At 37.6% G+C, this 20,689-nt stretch overlaps 1 protein-coding gene across 2 annotated transcripts in view; it reads right to left on the bottom strand.

Moving 5' to 3' along the window:
• Positions 1-2,601: 2,601 nt before the first annotated feature.
• Positions 2,602-20,689, bottom strand: part of LOC139936139 (gamma-aminobutyric acid type B receptor subunit 2-like) — a 268,807-nt gene continuing 250,719 nt past the window's right edge. For both annotated transcript variants that reach the window (XM_071930878.1, XM_071930879.1), the window contains one exon: positions 2,602-4,804. In XM_071930878.1, coding sequence (XP_071786979.1) covers positions 4,802-4,804 — 3 coding nt within the window. In that variant the 3' untranslated portion in view covers positions 2,602-4,801. The remainder of the gene's footprint in view (positions 4,805-20,689) is intronic.

Raw genomic sequence — 20,689 nt, 5'->3', positions numbered from 1 at the left:
AATACACAAGGCTATAGTCTTGTACCCATTTTCGGGCAAAAATTGCTAAATGCACAATATTGTCTTGTACCCATTTTCAGGCAAAGATTGCTAAATACACAAAGCTATATTCTTGTTAACAATACAAAAATTGCGAAATTGCTAAATACACAAGGCTATAGTCTTGTACCCATTTTCAGGCAAAAATTGCTAAATACACAAGACTATAGTCTTGTACCCATTTTCAGGCAAAAATTGCTAAATACACAAGACTATAGTCTTGTACCCATTTTCAGGCAAAAATTGCTAATTACACAAGGCTAAATACACAAGGCTATAGTCTTGTACCCATTTTCAGGCAAAAATTGCTAAATACACAAGGCTACAGTCTTGTACCCATTTTCAGGCAAAAATTGCTAAATACACAAGGCTACAGTCTTGTACCCATTTTCAGGCAAAAATTGCTAAATACACAAGGTTATAGTCTTGTACCCATTTTCAGGCAGAAATCGCTAAAAATACACAAGGCTATAATCTTGTACCCATTTTCAGGCAAAAATTGCTAAATACACAAGGCTATAGTCTTGTACCCATTTTTAGGCAAATTTTGCTATATACACAAGGCTATAGTCTTGTACCCATTTCAGGAAAAAGTATCCAATACATAATTGCTTAATACCCATTTTCAGGCAAAAATTGCTGAATACACAAGGCTATAGTCTTATACCCATTTTCAGGCAAGAATTGCTAAATACACAAGGCTATAGTCTTGTACCCATTTTCGGGCAAAAATTGCTAAATACACAAGGCTATAGTCTTGTACCCATTTCAGGAAAAAGTATCCATTACATAATTGCTTAATACCCATTTTCAGGCAAAAATTGCTGAATACACAAGGCTATAGTCTTATACCCATTTTCAGGCAAGAATTGCTAAATACACAAGGCTATAATCTTGTACCCATTTTCAGGCAAAAATTGCTTAATACACAAGGTTATAGTCTTTTGCCCATTTTTAGGCAAATTTTGCTATATACACAAGGCTATAGTCTTGTACCCATTTCAGGAAAAAGTATCCAATACATAATTGCTTAATACCCATTTTCAGGCAAAAATTGCTGAATACACAAGGCTATAGTCTTATACCCATTTTCAGGCAAGAATTGCTAAATACACAAGGCTATAATCTTGTACCCATTTTCAGGCAAAAATTGCTTAATACACAAGGTTATAGTCTTGTACCCATTTTCAGGCAAAAATTGCTAAATACACAAGGCTATAATCTTGTACCCATTTTCAGGCAAAAATTGCTTAATACACAAGGTTATAGTCTTTTGCCCATTTTTAGGCAAATTTTGCTATATACACAAGGCTATAGTCTTGTACCCATTTCAGGAAAAAGTATCCAATACATAATTGCTTAATACCCATTTTCAGGCAAAAATTGCTGAATACACAAGGCTATAGTCTTATACCCATTTTCAGGCAAGAATTGCTAAATGCACAAGGCTATTGTCTTTTACCCATTTTCAGGCAAAGATTGCTAAATACACAAAGCTATATTCTTGTTAACAATACAAAAATTGCGAAATTGCTAAATACACAAGGCTATAGTCTTGTAACCATTTTCAGGCAAAAATTGCTAAATACACAAGACTATAGTCTTGTACCCATTTTCAGGCAAAAATTGCTAAATACACAAGACTATAGTCTTGTACCCATTTTCAGGCAAAAATTGCTAAATACACAAGACTATATTCTTGTTATAGTCTTGTACCCATTTTCAGGCAAAAATTGCTAATTACACAAGGCTACAGTCTTGTACCCAATTTCAGGCAAAAATTGCTAAATACACAAGGCTATAATCTTGTACCCATTTTCAGGCAAAAATTGCTAAATACACAAGGCTATAGTCTTGTACCCATTTTCAGGCAAAAATTGCTAAATACACAAGGCTATCCCATTTTCAGGTAAAAATTGCTAAATACACAAGGTTATAGTCTTGTACCCATTTTCAGGCAGAAATTGCTAAAAATACACAAGGCTATAATCTTGTACCCATTTTCAGGCAAAAATTGCTAAATACACAAGGCTATAGTCTTGTACCCATTTTTAGGCAAATTTTGCTATATACACAAGGCTATAGTCTTGTACCCATTTCAGGAAAAAGTATCCAATACATAATTGCTTAATACCCATTTTCAGGCAAAACTTGCTGAATACACAAGGCTATAGTCTTATACCCATTTTCAGGCAAGAATTGCTAGATACACAAGGCTATACCCATTTTCGGGCAAAAATTGCTAAATACACAAGGCTATAGTCTTGTACCCATTTTCAGGCAAAAATTGCTAAATGCACAAGGGTATAATCTTGTACCCATTTTCAGGCAAAAATTGCTAAAAACACAAGGCTTTAGTCTTGTACCCATTTTCAGGCAAAAATTGCTAAATACACAAGGCTATAATCTTGTACCCATTTTCAGGCAAAAATTGCTAAATACACAAGGCTATAGTCTTGTACCCATTTTCAGGCAAAAATTGCTAAATACACAAGGCTACAGTCTTGTACCCATTTTCAGGCAAAAATTGCTAAATACACAAGGCTACATACAGTCTTGTACCCAATTTCAGGCAAAAATTGCTAAATACACAAGGCTATAATCTTGTACCCATTTTCAGGCAAAAATTGCTAAATACACAAGGCTATAGTCTTGTACCCATTTTCAGGCAAAAATTGCTAAATACACAAGGCTATCCCATTTTCAGGCAAAAATTGCTAAATACACAAGGTTATAGTCTTGTACCCATTTTCAGGCAGAAATTGCTAAAAATACACAAGGCTATAATCTTGTACCCATTTTCAGGCAAACATTGCTAAATACACAAGGCTATAGTCTTGTTAACAATACAAAAATTGCAAAATACACAAGGCTATAGTCTTGTACCCATTTTCAGGCAAAAATTGCTAAATACACAAGGCTATAGTCTTGTCTTGTACCCATTTTCAGGCAAAAATTGCCTAATATACAAGGCTTGTTGGGCAAAAATTGCTTAGCACACAAGGCTTATTAACATTTTCAGACAATTTTTGCTTAGTACACAAGGCTATAGTCTTGTTCACATTTACAGGCAATCATTGCTTTGTACACATTTTGGTGGGAAAAGTACACATGTTCCTTAATGGATAACAAGAGGTAATTAACACTCTACATATAAGCTGCCCATCCATAATACATGAAGCTGAAGTTAGTCTCTGATGTAGCCTCCTGTATCAGATAGTGCAGATGACCCTCAAAGAATAACAAGAAGTTACACTCTACATGTAAGCTACCCATCCAAAGTAGATGATGCTGAGGTTAGTCTCTGATGTAGCCCCCTGAATCAGTATACATGACCCTTAATGAATAACAAGAGGTCACACTCTACATGTAAGCTGCCCATCCATAGTACATGAAGCTGAGGTTAGTCTCTGATGTAACCTCCTGGATCAGATAGTGTACATGACCCTCAATGAATAACAAGAGGTTACACTCTACCTGTAAGCTGCCCATCCATAGTACATGAAGCTGAGGTAAATCTCTGATGTAGCCTCCTGGATCAGATAGTGTACATGACCCTCAATGAATAACAAGAGGTTGCACTCTACATGTAAGCTGCCCATCCATAGTACATGAAGCTCAGGTTAGCCTATGCTGTAGCCTCCTGAATCAGAAAGTGTACATGACCCTCAATGAATTACAAGAGGTTACACTCTACATGTAAGCTGCCCATCCATAGTTCATGAGGCTGAGGTTAGTCTCTGATGTAGTCTCCTGGATCAGATAGTGTACATGACCCTCAATGAATAACAAGAGGTTGCACTCTACATGTAAGCTGCCTATCCATAGTACATGAAGCTGAGGTAAGTCTCTGATGTAGCCTCCTGGATCAGATAGTGTACATGACCCTCAATGAATAACAAGAGGTTGCACTCTACATGTAAGCTGCCCATCCATAGTACATGAAGCTCAGGTTAGCCTATGTTGTAGCCTCCTGGATCAGAAAGTGTACATGACCCTCAATGAATTACAAGAGGTTACACTCTACATGTATGCTGCCCATCCATAGTACATGAGGCCGAGGTTAGTCTCTGATGTAGCCTCCTGGATCAGATAGTGTACACGAACCTCAATGAGTATTAAGGGGTCACACTCTACATGTAAGCTGCACATCCATAGTACATGAGGCTGAGGTTAGTCTCTGATGTAGCCTCCTGGATCCGTTAGTGTACATGACCCTCAGTGAATAACAAGAGGTTACACTCTACATGTAAGCTGTCCATCCATAGTACATGAGGCTGAGTCTGAGGTTAGTCTCTGATGTAGCCTCCTGGATCCGTTAGTGTACATGACCCTCAGTGAATAACAAGAGGTTACACTCTACATGTAAGCTGTCCATCCATAGTACATGAGGCTGAGTCTGAGGTTAGTCTCTGATGTAGCCTCCTGCATCAGATAGTGTACACGAACCTCAATGAGTATTAAGGGGGTCACACTCTACATGTAAGCTGCCCATCCATAGTACATGAAGCTGAGGTTAGTCTCTGATGTAGCCTCCTGGATCAGATAGTGTACATGACCCTCAATGAATAACAAGAGGTTACACTCTACATGTAAGCTGCCCATCCACAGTACATGAGTCTGAGGTTAGTCTCTGATGTAGCCTCCTGGATCAGATAGTGTACATGACCTTCAGTGAATAACAAGAGGTCACTCTACATGTCAGTCTGAGGTTGGAGTCCAATGAAGCCTCTTGTGTCAGATGATGTGCATGAACCTCAGATTACTAAAAGACAACCAGGTAGAATTGTGACAAACTAAAATAACTGAGTTATTTTCCGGTAATATTAGTTCAGGTTTAATCATTAATTTTCTGTTAAAATATTTGTTGCAAAGCAGAACAAATTTCTTAGTTAATTCAAGTCTGAAATGTATTTGAGGCAGAACATTAGTGATAAAACATGATGTGATTGTTATTAATCAACATTTTTAACTTGATTGGGTTAATTGAAAACTTCGATACTATATTACTTTGTCAATATTTCCCAATGAGTTCATTAAACAAAAACCTGTGAAACAGATTTTTCCAAAGTGATTGTTGGAACACATTCCAGCAACACCAAGACGGCTACGTTCAAATTATAAAAAGGATTGTTTACTATTACAAATTGGAACCAACTGTTTGTTTTAATCCCACAAACTTGTAGATATAAAACAATAAAGCTTAACCTGTGCAAATTTAATGTCAAAAGGTGGTTGCGTTTACGAGATACTACCGAATAGCTCGAGCGGTTATGTCCACGCAGGAAGTAATAATCTCAAATGAGAGACTTTTGGGACGCTTGGTGGCAGCAGACTCACCAGGTAAAATCCATTGTTCTCGGTCATGTTCGCACGCTGAGAACTACGTAAGCATTGTAATAAACAATCTGAGAGTAATGCTTCCCAGATTCAATTTGTTGGGCATTCTAGGCGGTAATTTGTTTCCACCACCGCACTCTTTCGAAGTGAACATTTTCTCATAACGCAATAGCCAAAGGTGATGTACTTCTTTCCAAGTCAGTTTTGTATTGCCTTTATTTCTAGCCATTTCGCAGACGTACAGACCCTTTAAGGCACCGCTAAAAAAAAAAAGTCTTGAAGGAAAGATATAGCGGGGAACACAGACGACGTCTGTCAAAAGTATCACCACCCCAAAACAAGGAAATCGTCATTCAATTTGACAGCTCTGTTAGTTCTTCTTCTTAATGCAATGAACCATACATGTCGAAGTTATTGACGGTCTTTAGTGACGGTCTATGCCCGCCAAGTGTCTACACGGTGTTGTCTGGCCGTTGGCTAAACAACGTAGGCACGACAGTTAACACACTCAAATAAAGTACAGCCAAACACATCTTAACAAGATTGGAAAACACGTGGATCTTGGAGACAATATACTTTAATTTGTCTGGTTTGCCGTCTCCGCTTTTGGCAAGCAGTTTTGTACCGTCATTTGATTTAATCTTTTTTTTTTTACATAATGCAAACTGATTACAAACCAAAATTATATTAAATTTCGGTATAATGCACAAAATAATGAATGGCCTGACGTGCTCAATTCAAATGCACTCATTTTCAAAAATGTTTCAGTATGGAGCATAATTGTTTCCTTTCCAATTTCATACCCGACAGTTTCCAAGACTTTGTAATGAAAACTTCCTTGCGGAGCACCCCGGTCTTAAAAATTTCATGTGGAGACTTTCTGTTTTCACTCTTTAGATTTGGCATTGGTATATTTGAGGTACCGAAAATGAACACTAATGTCTAATGAAAACTCACAACATACTTTGTGGCTTGAGCATTAAGTGTTTGTTTGTGGAAAAACGTAAAGATAACACTCGTTAGGGTAATTGGCCGTCACGGCAGCAAACCACTGTTAATTTTAAAACAATTATTAACAACTACATACACTGCAAATCCACCATTAAAATTGTTTTAAAATATTTTCCACTACACATCATAAAATTCTCTAAGAGAAAAGGTATAAGGGCCCAATTTTATGGCCCTGCTTACCGCCGAATTCTGCGCTTACAATCACGATTCCCCGTGCAAACGCCAAATTTCTGCGCTAGGCTTGTAAGCGTAGAATGCCTAGTAACGTGGAGTAAGCACGCGCAGAAGAAAAAAATCGCCGCTAACCCGTGAAACACGCTTGCCGTAAGCACAGAATTCCCTGGTTCCGTAAGCGCCGATTCTGTGCTTACGGTAAGCAGAGCCATAAAATTGGGCCCAGTCCCTTTCATCGAATACTTTCCATTAAAAAAACGTTGCTAACAACCACTTTTTTGCTACCATTGTGCGCTGGTGTATACGTACAAATTTGTGATACAGTCCATAGGTCTCAATAAAAAAACACAGATATGTCCATAACACAACAGCAGTTTGCGGATGATTTGATAAGTTCCTCGTCACACTGATGAGAACAATGTGTTATTAATACCGGAAATATTAAAACCTCATGTTATAAAGCCCAGGAGCTATCTTCACACACGGTATCGGTAGACAGTTCATTGATATCCACTCTTCCCTCTAAGGATTGAGGGGACATTGGTGTTTGTCCAAACAGGACTCCAGGCGTTCTATCTCATTCAGCTGATGACATTTAGAAGTAATCATTTTCCTACGGACGGGGAAGAACAACTCGCACAAAACAGGGTTTGGTAATAGCGGAGAGACAGGATGAGGGGAAACACAGCAAAGTAAAACACAGACAAAGCTTTGTGTTGAAGTCACTCTGTGGACATTTCTGTCTTCTAAATGAATCATAACCTTCTCAATGTGGAAGCATGTAAGTCCACGCAGTGTTTAAAGGCAGTGGACACTATTGGTAATTACTCAAAAAAAATATTAGCATAAAACCTTTCTTGGTAACGAGTAATGGGGGGAGGTTGATAGTATAAAACATTGTGAGAAACGGATCCCTCTGAAGTAAGGTAGTTTTCGAGAAAGAAGTAATTTTCCACGAATTTGATTTCGATACATCAGATTAAGAACTTGAGGTCTCGAAATCAAGCATCTGAAAGCACAACACTTCGTGTGTCAAGGGTGATTTTGCTTTCATTACTATCTCGCAACTTCGACGACAGATTGAGCTCAAATTTTCACTGGTTTGTTATTTTAACTGTGAAGGCTAGTCTTTGACAACTACCAAAAGTGTCCAGTGTCTTTAAAGTTATTACATTAGGAGGGCGCAGCGGTTTGGATACAGCGGAACGCGGGGGCACAGTAAAGCAAAACAAGCAAAACAAAAAATAACGCTTTGTGTCAGATCACTCTGTGGACATTCATGTTCTTACGGAAAGTCGTATTCTTTAGCACAGTGTGGACGTGTGTAAGTCCACAAAGTGTTTCTAGTCCCCATGAGGACCTTTTTGCTCGCAGGGCAACATTTCGCATAGGCGTTAAAAAAGCCCCACACATATTTATTCCGTGTTGCAGTAACCATGTGGACACTCCCTTGGTCTGTACACTCAAGGACAATAATATAGTACAACACTGTGAAAGAACAGTGTGGGCGTGTGTATGTCCACGTAATGTTTCAAACTAACGATATTACTATACCAATGTGTTCCTACATGTTATTAAGCTTAAAACATTATCAGATATTAATAAAACAAAACCAATGAGATTACTTTTTTAATTTAAAGAGTTTGTCCTGAGTTATCCACTCCAACTTTGTGCCATCCACTTTGCCAACAACCAGAGTGTCCTTTACGTCACTGTAGTCGTCAAAGCACTTTACGAAACAAATGATTAGAAAAGTTTGAAAAGGCGCCAACAGGACAGTTGATAGCTTAAACAAAAATATAGTTAAGTACAGTGGTTCGTGTCAGTGTACTTGGTGATCGCCGTCAGCAACGGAAGTCTTTCTCCATTTTGTTTGTTTGTATAATGACAGCGATCGAACTAATTGTTAAAATTGTGTAAATTTAAATTAAAAATTTCGTGTAATAAAAGAGAGAAGGGAGAAGAGGAGGGGGGGGGGTGGGGAGAGGGGGAGCAAAACACATATTAACAAACAAGTGACGAATCGATGAATGAGAGAGAAAACATTGGTAATGATTGAAAAAGATGGAGGCACCAGTTCGTATGAGTTTTGGAGATCTTCCTTGGATGTGTTGTTAGTCTGGACTGTATAGCATCTAACAAGAGTAGAAACAAAATGTAGGCCTTTATAGCATTAGTCTCTAGTCTCCAGTTGTTTTTTCATTTTGTTTGTCATTTGTGCATGTTTGCATGTCTTGTGTTTTTGGAGTTGTTTTTGCAAATAAAAAACTGATATAAAATTTAAAAAAAACCGACAATTTCTACTTTTGCAACAACTTCTAATAAGGAGCAAAGTTTTTTTCTATACCAGGACGTTTTTTTATTTATTTTTTTACTGCATACAGGTCTTCTATAAACTAAAATAAAGGTAAAGTTAAGAGCTGTACCAAAATGAAATAACATTTATCAAATGGAAGTCAATGACTCACTCGACAATAAAGAACGAACCTCGCCACCACGGGCATTATCTTTAAATGGATCTACCGTTGAGTATAGACTCGTAAAATAATAATCTACACTTTCACCAATCGATTGACGTCACATAAATAGTCAGAGAATAGAGTCTTAAGTGTAGATTCGTTACTACAATGGTACTGGCCTTCGGTCAGTACATTCTATCCACAAATCTACACTTTCTCGTCCATTCTCCCGACAGAATCGTCACAACACTTATGTATCAACACTCTTTAAAATCAACTGTACACACAAACCGAGCTATAATGGGAGTGAGACATTTTGAAAACAAAATCTTCGGCAAAATCTAAAGCCGGTCAATTGTGATATTTTGTTTGACTCAAGAAGTGAAGTTTGGAACAATCTCTCTCACGACCGGGAAAAACATGCGACATGACACTGAGACATCAATAGCGCCAAGACCAACTTGTTCACAAGTGTTTCCAATTATAATGTTGAACAGTGTTGAAATTAAAATTGCTCGGAGTAGGTAACCAAATCGGGATAAATGGTTGGTAACTCGACCTAAATGTAATTAGTCTCCCTTGTTGTTATCTAAATTGTGACTTTAATAAAGGCCTCTAGTGAGTGGAGAAAGGTCTTTGAAATGTTGGCAAGAGCCTTCCGGATTCTGAAACTCGATCATTTTTAGTAAGATTACTGTTTATTGCAACTTATTTCAGTATAATGTTTCAGTTTAATTAAGAGTTTATGTCCAATCGTTGAACTGATTTTGCAAATTACCTTATTTTGTAAACATTATAGGCTGTTGTTATACTTGTACTGTAACGACCCCACACATTAAAGGAACACGTTGCCTTGGATCGGACGAGTTGGTCTATAAAAAGCGTTTATAACCGTTTGTTATAAAATGCATATGGTTGGAAAGATGTTTTAAAAGTATAATACAATGATCCACACACATTTGCCTCGAAATTGCGTGATTTTCCTTTTACTTTGCGAACTAACGGTCGGCCATTTATGGGAGTCAAAAATTTGAATCCCATAAATGGCCGACTGTGTTAGTCGACGAGGTAAAAGGAAAACCGTGCAATTTCGATGCGTGTTTGTGTGGATCATTGTATTCTACTTTTACAACATCTTTCTACCCATATGCATTTTGTAACAAACGGTTACAAACACTTTTCAAAAACCAACACGACCGATCCAAGGCAACGTGTTCCTTTAAGGTTTGTTTGAACAAAAAGTAACATCATGGAAGAAGGAAGGCACCCGGAGTTCAATATGTGTGCATACATCAACATGTGGGCAGTTTTTGTTTCGCAAAGCGTGGAGAATAAAAAGGGAAAACCGAACTTTTACATGATTTTGTATTTGAAGTGCAACCTTTAGTATTTTGTCGATTCCCTTGCAATATGGCTCGAGTTGAAGACAGCTCCCATCGTCCAGATGCATTAAATATGAAATGAAAGTCGACCACAAAACGGGATTCGATAAAAAACAATAAAGGGAAATTTAAAAAAGATGAGAACAGGAAAGACAAGTTAATTGATCGAGGTCCCCCCGAATAATAAACCTGTCTAGACCTGATGCAATTACAGGAAAAGGCCTTGCATTGGCGAAGGCTGTTCTAACATGAAAATACATCCATCACAAATAATCCTCTAAAAAGAACAATTACAAAATAACAGTCTGTTGCGATTCAATCATAGGTTGACTGATTTCAGTGCGTGATTTCATTTAGAAAAGGTTCTCCAACATTACAACATATGGCGCCCTTAAAGGGTCAGTTTCGGTCCTTCAAAATCATAATTTCGTGTGAAAATGTAATATATTTCGGAAGGGGAAATACACTCTTATTTAAGGGGGAACGAAATGATATTTCGATAGAACGAAATTATATTTCACGGGACCGAAAAAAAAATTGTACCAGGAAAGGTTAGCTAAAATATTTTAAAACTCGTCTCTCCGCTGGTTCCGTACAGGAACAGCCTCTCATGTTCATTGTACTCCCATAATATTCGCCACATAATGAACAGACAATAAGTTTGGCATAGATGCGGAAAAACAAATCTCGCTCTGACATATTGACTGTTGTAACAACAACAACAACAACAACAACAACAACAACAACAACAACAACAACAACAACAAAATAGGTTTTCGGCTAAAGAACGAACACCGGACAAAACAAAACACAGCAACAAAATTTAGCATATAGGGGTTGTAGTATAGTATGCTTTCAAAAATGTTTTTGTTTTGTAAGAAACGGATGCCGTGCACTGAGCAGTACCGCAGGGTGAGTGTGCCCCGAGTCTGAACGAAGATGCATTAACAACGTATTAACGTTCAGTCAGTGCAATACAAACAAAGCAAATTCTTGAAATATGTTTGAAACTTCGGCACTTAAAGTGAATTATTTTGTGGTTATGGACAACACTTGACAACCAACATGACAAGACAAGTTAGGTAAATAAAAGGCTCGAAAGAAGAAAGATGATCAAAATGTAGTTTTACTTTTCATTAAAGCCACCTGGAAATACAATTTTTTTTTTTTCAATTATAAGAGTATATGTTTAGTAACAATAAAACATTTTGTTTTAGTAATTGTTTGTCACGATTTATGTTTAAAAAATAGTTAAAGTTGTTTGGGGGTTGACTCCGCCTACCCCTTTTGTGACGTCAATCGAGGCAGACTTTGCCTTGATGCGTAGAGTAAACACACGTGCAAAGTGCATGCAAGTCCTAGTCATTGAGTTTGTACGTTTCGAAAAAGTTGTTTTCTTGCATTTTTCCGGCAATGCCGACCAAGTGTATTGCTGCTGGATGCAACAGAACAAGTCAAAATGGGGTCAGTCTGCATGGCTGGTCAGACTCACAAGAGCAATAGTGCCTAGTGTTCCGGTCCGACGTCTTTTTCAGCACTGTGCAGCATTTTCTCTTCAAATATCGCGCCTCGATTGACGTCACGAACAGCGACCTCTCGGGTCGGGGCCAACTCTTGAATTTGTAAATAAGATAAGAACTAACTTTTTAGAACCTTAGTTAACCGTTTATTCTCATTCCACTCATCAAAACACATGTATTAGTGACAAAAGATTTATTTTGACAAAATAACACTTCCAGGTGATGTTAAAATGCAACAACTAAACATGTATCCAGCCTACACTTTGATCTTACAAAACATAGGTAGACACTACACTGCTAAAATTGAAGTGTTAAAATTGAAACCTTAGGTATTGTCACATTTTAATGTCCGAACAAATACAAATTTACACCATAGGTGTTAAAATAACACCAATGTAAGTGTTTTGGCAGAAACAAACGTAGGTGCATTTTTTCTTTCGATTACTATTTTGTGACAGCACACGTGAGGTAAATTTGTACACCCCAGATTTTGCACTGTGCATGTACATGTAGTTTCTCGCAACGGTGAAGCTCAGAGTCATGAATGAGTTTCCATGCAGAGTTTGTCACAACACAAATCCATCCTTTTACAAATTTTTTGAAAAATGACAAAACCAAAACAAGGGATGTTTAAAAAAATATGTAAAAAGGAGCTCTGCACAATTGTTGTATTATTATGGGGTTCCTGTTTCAACCACAGGGGATAAAAAAACATGTCGCAGCATCTCAAGAAAATGTCAGTTGGTTTAAACATGAGCATTTTTCATGAGCTGTAAAGTATATTAATGAATATTTGCAATGGGATATTAGAGAAATTTAATGTTTGTTAAGCCATTCAATTTGGAAATCCGCTCTCACTCCCTGGACACAAAAAGTATCACCAAAGGAGAACCCTGAATAATTTAACCTGTGCCCAATTTCATAGAGCTGCTAAGCACGAAAATTTGCTTAGCATGAAATTTCTTCCTTGATAAAACCAGGATTAATACCAAACAAAATTTCCATTTGTTGCAAATTGCCTTTTACTGGTATTCAGCTGTTGTTTGCTAATCCTGAAAATCACGAGGAAATTTGGTTGGAAAATCCTGTTTTTATCAAGGCAACAATTTCATGCTGATCAAATGTTTGTGCTTAGCAGCTCTATGAAATTGGGCCCAGGCGTAGTGGAAGAACATTCTCTGGGCGAGTTAATCTATTCAACAGAAATGTTCGTGAAAATTGAAAACAGGATTCTTTGTTTCCCTCCGGGACACCTCGAACATTGTTATGACATTTTTTACTTTTCAAGAGTAATCAACCACGAGGGAAAATGACTCGGTAAATGTTAAAGTAGTTTGTGGTTAAACAAAAGAAAAATCGACTCGAGTTTAACTTGAGCCAACTGGTCAATCTAGTCCCAATGGTCTTCATATTTCGGCATTATCTTTGTTTGGGGTCAGAAGCATTACAACCGGTAGCTGCCGCGTAGGGTTCACGTCCAAACGTCACAACCTGGGAAGCGGCAGCAATACAAGGGGCTCGTTTTTAACGGGGGCGACTTTTTGTCTTAAATAACGGGAAGTTGTTGAGTGTACTAAAGTTAACTTTAAATGCAAGTGGATATATATGATTATGGCCCATGGTGTATCATGAACGATTATAATGTGTTTACTCTCTAGGGATCGAGGAAATGTTTCCTGCGTGTGTCCGCCGGTGGTAATAAACCTAGTAATTAAAAATATCGCAAATGTATTCCCCATTCTGCTTACGACTAATCCGATTTAGTTTCAATTCAGACCAGAAAATGCTTACACACTCATAGGGTAGAAAATGATCTATAAAACTACGCATTTGTTTTGTAAGGAGACAAAAATAATCAATTTTCATACTAAACCCCTCCGGTAAAAGTAAAGTTAAGAAGAATTCGCTGAAAGTACTGACCGTAGTCTGTAGCTCAGAGCCATGGGGGATCCCGACGCTCTGCAACCCACTAGGGAGCCTGGTAATTCCACGCTTAAACTAAAAGATTACAATCATAAAGCTTATATAACAATTATTTTAAACGGCATCTTTCCGTCATTACAGGTTTGCATTTCTCATCCACTTGATGAAATGAACAAAATATGGTATTGTCCATTGTCATTCATTTTGTACAATGACGCTGCATCACAATATGCCTTAAAGGTACTTGACACTATTTGTAATTACTCAAACATTATTGTTCGCATAAAAACTCAGGCCTACTTCGTAACGAGCAAAGGAGAGCTGTTCATAGTAATTAAACGTAAAAAAACGGCTCCCTCTGAAGTTACGTATTTTTTGTTGGTAAGCGATAATTTCTCAATCAAATGCAGTATTTAAAGCCTTCAAGCGTGACGCCTTTTACAGGATAGGGCCTACGCCAAGTGAGAATACTGGTCTTTGACACCTACCAAAGGTGTCACATAAAGTCTTAATTACCCCCAAGGAGAGCTGTTGAGACTATAAATAAATTGTAATAAACAACAACTCTTGAAGCAATGTAGTTTTACAGAAAAAGGTAATTTTTCCATGAAAGGCTTCAGGTATTCTCAGACATCTGAAAGCAGATTCATCAAGTGTGTTTTTTTCATTCGTTATTTACTTGCGGGGCAACGCCAATGACCAATAATTGAGCCCAACTTTTCACCAGTTTGTTAATATGCATTACGCTGTGATAGTAAGGGTCGTTGACATTTACCGAAGTTATATCCGAAGTTAACACCTGTTTTAAATCAAACCAACCTAGGATCGAAGCCTACATGAACACGAGGGCCAGGAGCAGCCCGATTCCGGTTTACACTACGTGCGTACCACGGGGACGTTGGGCAGCATAATGCCAGCAGTGACAAGTTTCAACTGCACGGCCCCTTTGGCTTCGGAAAAAAATGGGTAAAATATGGCACACAAAGTACCTGTGGTAGAGCCACAAGGGGGCAACGTATGAAGTCGATATGAGGTGGAATGTATTTCTGTTTCGACGCTGCGGGACAAGCCATCTTTCAGATGGAAATGGGGCAATGTACCGGTACAGGCTCCCCACCCGCCCCCACTCGGTCAATCCTAATAAGGTGATTTTGAAAGGTCAAATATGTTTTCGACGTCGAGTAAGCGAAGGAGAAAGTGAGAATTTCCTCAAAAGAGTCGCGGTGAAACAACGAGCCATTCTAAAGGGGAATCTAGTGCTTCATTTTCGTGAGATAGAACTCAAACGCACGTGCTGGTGACACTACGTTTCTCCGCGTTGAGGCACGTATATACATACATATGTTTTAACCAAGTTCAACATTTTCTGCAAACTTTCAATTAAATGTTATACCTCCAATAATTAGTTGTTTTGTTTCCAACAAAATGAACACAATGTTTGAATAATTATTTTGGTTACACTGTTACATACAGTAGTTTTTGGTTTGCATTCATGGCTTTCCATTAATTCCAACCTGGGTTTGCAAAAACTCGAGCTGTGACGTTGCAAAAGAAAGGTCTGTAGCTTTAGAAGTCTGTTTTTAAAACATAATAACCACCATTCTTTATCATCATTCATTGTTTGTAATATAAAAAGGGGTACCACAGAGCTGCTTAAGGCACATGAATCGAATAAGCTTTGTCGGCTTAAAGACAGTGGACACTATTGGTAATTGTCAAAGACTAGTCTTCACAGTTGGTGTATCTCAACATATGCATAAAATAACAAACCTGTGAAAATTTGAGCTCAATCGGTCGTCGAAATCAAGCATCTGAAAGCACACAACTTGTTAGACGAGGGTATTTTTCCTTTCATTGTTCTCTCGCAGCAATCGAGTTCAATTTTTCACAGGTTTTTTATTTTGTGCATATGTTGGGATACACCAAATGAGAAGACTGGTCTTTGACAATTACCAAAGGTGTCCAGTGTCTTTAAGAAAACACTGATGCAGTAGAAGTTCAACACCATATAGTGTAAATTTGTATTCTTATATAGTATACATTATGAGACAACACCCGTAGTGTAAATTTCAACAACACAGTGTGTGCAGTGCATCCCAAATACACACCACACCACATCTCAAGATAAATTTTTGAATTTCAATGAGTTTGTAAATGCTGGGCACCTCTGAAAAACAGTGTATTTTTGAGAGGTTTCCCAAGGGTTGTGAAATGGAGCCACTTCTGCAAAGTTGAAGAAAAAAAACCTCTGAACATGAACTTGTTAGTTAACCAGAGCCAAATTAACTTCCCGAAACCCATTACAGAAGCTGATTGTACTGGGGTTAGTTGTCCCTATTGATGTTGTCTCTGTTGTCTCCCCGTTGTCTTACTTGAATGCCCAATCACCCCCTTTCTTTCCCACCCTTTTTATTTCAACTGTGTTGTGTAATATAATAATTTCTTGTCAATATTATTTTGTCTTAAAGTCACCTGGAAATATATTTATTTTCTTTCATATGCTTACAAACAATAAAACAATTTTTTGAGTAATTGTTTGTCACGATTTATGTTTAAAAAATACATAAAGTTTTTTGGGGGCTAACTCTGCCTACCCCTTTTGTGACGTCAATCGAGGCAGACTTTGCCTGCAATACGTATAGTAAACACACGTGCAAAGTACATGTACGGACCAAGTCCGTACCAACTCACGACTTGGACATACATGTACTTTGCACGTGTGTTTACTATACGCATTGCAGGCAAAGTCTGCCTCGATTGACGTCACGAACAGCGCCCTCTCGGGTCGGGGTCTACTCTTAAATTTTTAAATAACATAAGAACTGATTTTTTAAAACCTTAGTTAAAGTCACCTGGAAGTGTTTTTTTTAATAAGGCTTTTGTCACTAAAATATGTGTTTTTATGAGAGGAATGTGTATAAAAAGTTAACTTAGGTTTAAAAATATTAGTTTTGATTGTATTTACAAATTTACGAGTAGGCCCCGACCCGAGAGGGCGCTGTTTATGACGTATTTCAAGGCGCGATATTTGAAGAGAAAATTTGTAGTCAGGCCCCTGTACATTACGTCTGGGAACATGGCACATCAAAACAAATTTAGACACGGTTTTACACACACACGTACATTGAAACTTGAACATGTTGAACGCCTAGTGGTTTTTACAAAAGCTATTGCTGCTTTTTTTATTTAACTATGCGACTTTTTAGTGACCAAATGGGTTGTACGTATTATTATAGAAATACGGCCACAGAGCAGACTGCACGCACGCACTATGGCTGCTGTATAATGTGCGGACGGTCACATAGGACCTGCACGCACGGTGAATCGCATACGGTACCAACAAAAAATCTTGTCACTTGGCAAAAGCTAAAAACATACCCTCAAAGTTCAAACTTACCCGAATTTTTTTACGTTTAACAAATGCTCCTCTGGGTTCGTCACGGCTTTCAGATACCTTCGACTTCCCACTAGCTGGAAAAATTGTTGGGACGGCGTCGTGTTTTAGAATGGCTCTTCTCGTCATGTCAAATGAGTGGTGTATCCCGGATTCGAAGCACGAAGGCTCGAAGTGTTCGCTGCATAGCGCTGAAAAAGACGTCGGACCGGACGACTTTGCTCTAGTTAATCTGACTTTCGCAGCCCACAACCGCCTATACTTGGGATCTGCAGGAAACAGATGAAGACTGACCCCATCTTTAGTTGTTTTGCTGCATCCAGCAGCAGTACACCTGGTCGGCATTGCCGGAAAAATGCCAGAAAAAAACCTTTTTCGCAGCGTACAAACTCACGTCTTAGAATTACTTTTGCACGTGTGTTTATCTTTGCATCGAGGGGGGTCTATTTTTGATCGAGGCAAAGTCTTCCTTTTCCTACGTCACAAAAGGGGTAGGCGGAGTCAACCCCCAAGCACTTAATTAATTTTTTTCAACATATAAATCGTGACAAACAATTACTCAAAAATTGTTTTATTGTTAATAAACATATACTCTTATGTTTAAAAGAAAAAAAAATCCTATTTCCAGGTGCCTTTAACTGTTTATTCATATTCCACTCATCAAAACACATATTATTAGTGACAAAAGCTTTATTTTGAAAAAATACCACTTCCAGGTGACTTAAATAACTTTGATTTATACATATACAGATTCTGTTTACTTGAAGTGTAATACTGTATTTTTGTGAACGTTATTGTCTTGTATCTTGGCCGAATAAATAATACTAATAATAAAATCTCATTACAAACTCTCTGTCCGAGCCCCAGTTATCCAAGGCTCCAATCTCAACAACTTCAGGGGGAAAAAAGGAGTAAGGTCATTCCATTTTTTTTATCTCGAAAGAGCAAGAAGCATACTTCCATGCCACTCGAAGGGGTATCAGGTTAGATAATGACGACGCAAGGATAGGTAAAATGAGATTTCACAAACTTTGACAGTTACACTGCGTGTGTTGTTATATGACTTAGATTAGTTCTTTTTGAACCGCGGGGTTTTAAAGACAGTGGACACTATCGGTAATTGTCAAAGACTAGCCTTCACATTTGGTGTATCTCAACATGCATAAAATAACAAACCTGTGAAAATTTGAGCTCAATCGGCCATCGAACTTGCAGGATAATAATGAAAGAAAAATACACGCTTGTCACACGAAGTTGTGTGCGTTTAGATGGTTGGTTTCGAGACCTCAAGTTCTAAATCTGAGGTCTCGAAATCAAATGCATGGAAAATAACTTCTTTCTCAAAAACCAAGGCACTTCAGAGGGAGCCGTTTCTCAGAATGTTTTATACTATCAACCTCTCCCCATTACTCATCACCAAGGTTTTATGCTAGTAATTATTTCGAGTAATTACCAATAGTGTCCACTGCCTTTAAAGGATTTGGGTACTTTTTGTTACACAAAACACAATGTCCCCCGATCTACATTTAACTCACACAGTTTGAAGATAATGATAGTAGAAAGCTGCCCTTCAAATATTACTTGCTTCAGGTGCTATAGTTTTTGAGAAATGAGTAAAACAATGTCACGAAAACACATTTTACATGCTAAAAATATTTCCGTCTCCTGAGACCTAAATTATTAAGTTGTGACTATAGTCTAATGTGTTCTTAAAAGCTACAGCACCTCAGCAAGTAATATTTTAAGGGAAGCTTTCTACCATCATTATCTTCAAACTGTGTGAGTTTATTGTAAATCTGTGGACATTGTGTTTTGTGTCCTACAAAAAGTACCCAGATCATTTAAAGGCAGTGGACACTATTAGTAATTACTCAATATATTTATTAGCATAACACCTTTCTTGGTGACGAGTAATGGGGAGAGGTTGATGGTATAAAACATTGTGAGAAACGGCACCCTCTGAAGTGCCATAGTTTTCGAGAAAAAAAAGTAATTTTCCACGAATTTGATTTCGAGACCTCAGATTTAGAACTTGAGGTCTCGAAATCAACCATCTAATCGCACACAACTTCGTGTGACAAGGGTGTTTTTTCTTTCATTATTATCTCGCAACTTCGATGACCGATTGAGCTCAAATTTTCACAGATTTGTTATTTAATGCACATGTTGAGATACACAAACTGTGAAGGCTAGTCTTTGACAATTACCAATAGTGTCCACTGCCTTTAATGTGTTATTCAATCTAGACTATCTTGGGGAAAACCATTGTTTTGCTTTCCGGGATAAACTATAGGGTGACAACAACAAAATAAATTTAATCTTTCCTTAAAAGAAATGAGACTTTCTTCAATGTTAGCACTGATATATTTTATTCTGAGAAATGGAAATAAATTAACACTTAATTAGCACACAGAATATTCATAATATTATAAATGGCTAATATGAATAAGTTATAATTAGACTGTAAGAGTATTAAGTTTGTCTTTGATCATTCTTTGTCATTTGGAGTTGGGAGACGGCATTGGCTAAAAAGCTAGGCACTTTTCCCACAGTGAGTTGCAATGCCCAATTCCTAATTCGTTGCCCAATTCCTAATTCGTCTAAGAAACTAATAAAAATTGTCATAAATTTTAATACTCGGACTTAATACCCCTCATGAGGGAGTTTATGTTCAACACAAACATTAACTGAAACAATTTGAATTTTTCAATACCTCAGGATTAAACCCCTCAGAAATCTGAGAAACGATTGATGCATAAAATGCTATCTTAGATTCAAATAATTTGGAGTGAAACATTTATAATACTTTGAAGGGAATCCTTTCCCAAAGTAATTTATACTGTCAACAGCTGCAAGTGCAAGTGCTTCTCATCTAAGTTTTTTATGATCATTAATTTCGATACCAATCTATGACCCCATGATTCACGTATTGGAGAAACCCAATTTACCGTAATCAACACACCTGCAAGGCATCTGTGCCCAATTTAATAAAGCTGATAAGCACACAACGGTGCTTAGCATGAAATTTCTGCAATGATAAAAAACAGGTTTACCAACAACATTTCCATTTGTTACAAATTGCATTTTTGTTTACTTATTTTTAAAAATCACCTGGAAATTCGGTTGGTAATCCTGTTTTTGTCAAGGCAACAATTTCATGCTTAGCAACTGTATGCAATTGGGCCCAGACCTTGTCATATCACCAAAGGTGCCCAAACCAAAAACATGATTGATTTCTGGAGACAAACCTCGAATCGGTTTTATTTTCGCCAAGATGATTAGGATTCTCTCTAGCTATATTAGATTTAATCTCGAGAATTGGTTTTCACAAGGTTCTGTCAGCAGATTGGCAATATTCTTACCCACTGTATCTTTAATACGACTTGCGAGGTTGTTTGGGATTGGGAGCGAGATTAACTGATGTTTTTGGAAAGATGGGGAAAGTTT

This window comes from Asterias amurensis, chromosome 4 (genome assembly GCF_032118995.1).
Source record: "Asterias amurensis chromosome 4, ASM3211899v1".
Lineage (NCBI taxonomy): Eukaryota > Metazoa > Echinodermata > Asteroidea > Forcipulatida > Asteriidae > Asterias > Asterias amurensis.
Note: the sequence above shows the minus strand (reverse complement) of the source record. Positions and strands in the feature narration are given on the sequence as shown.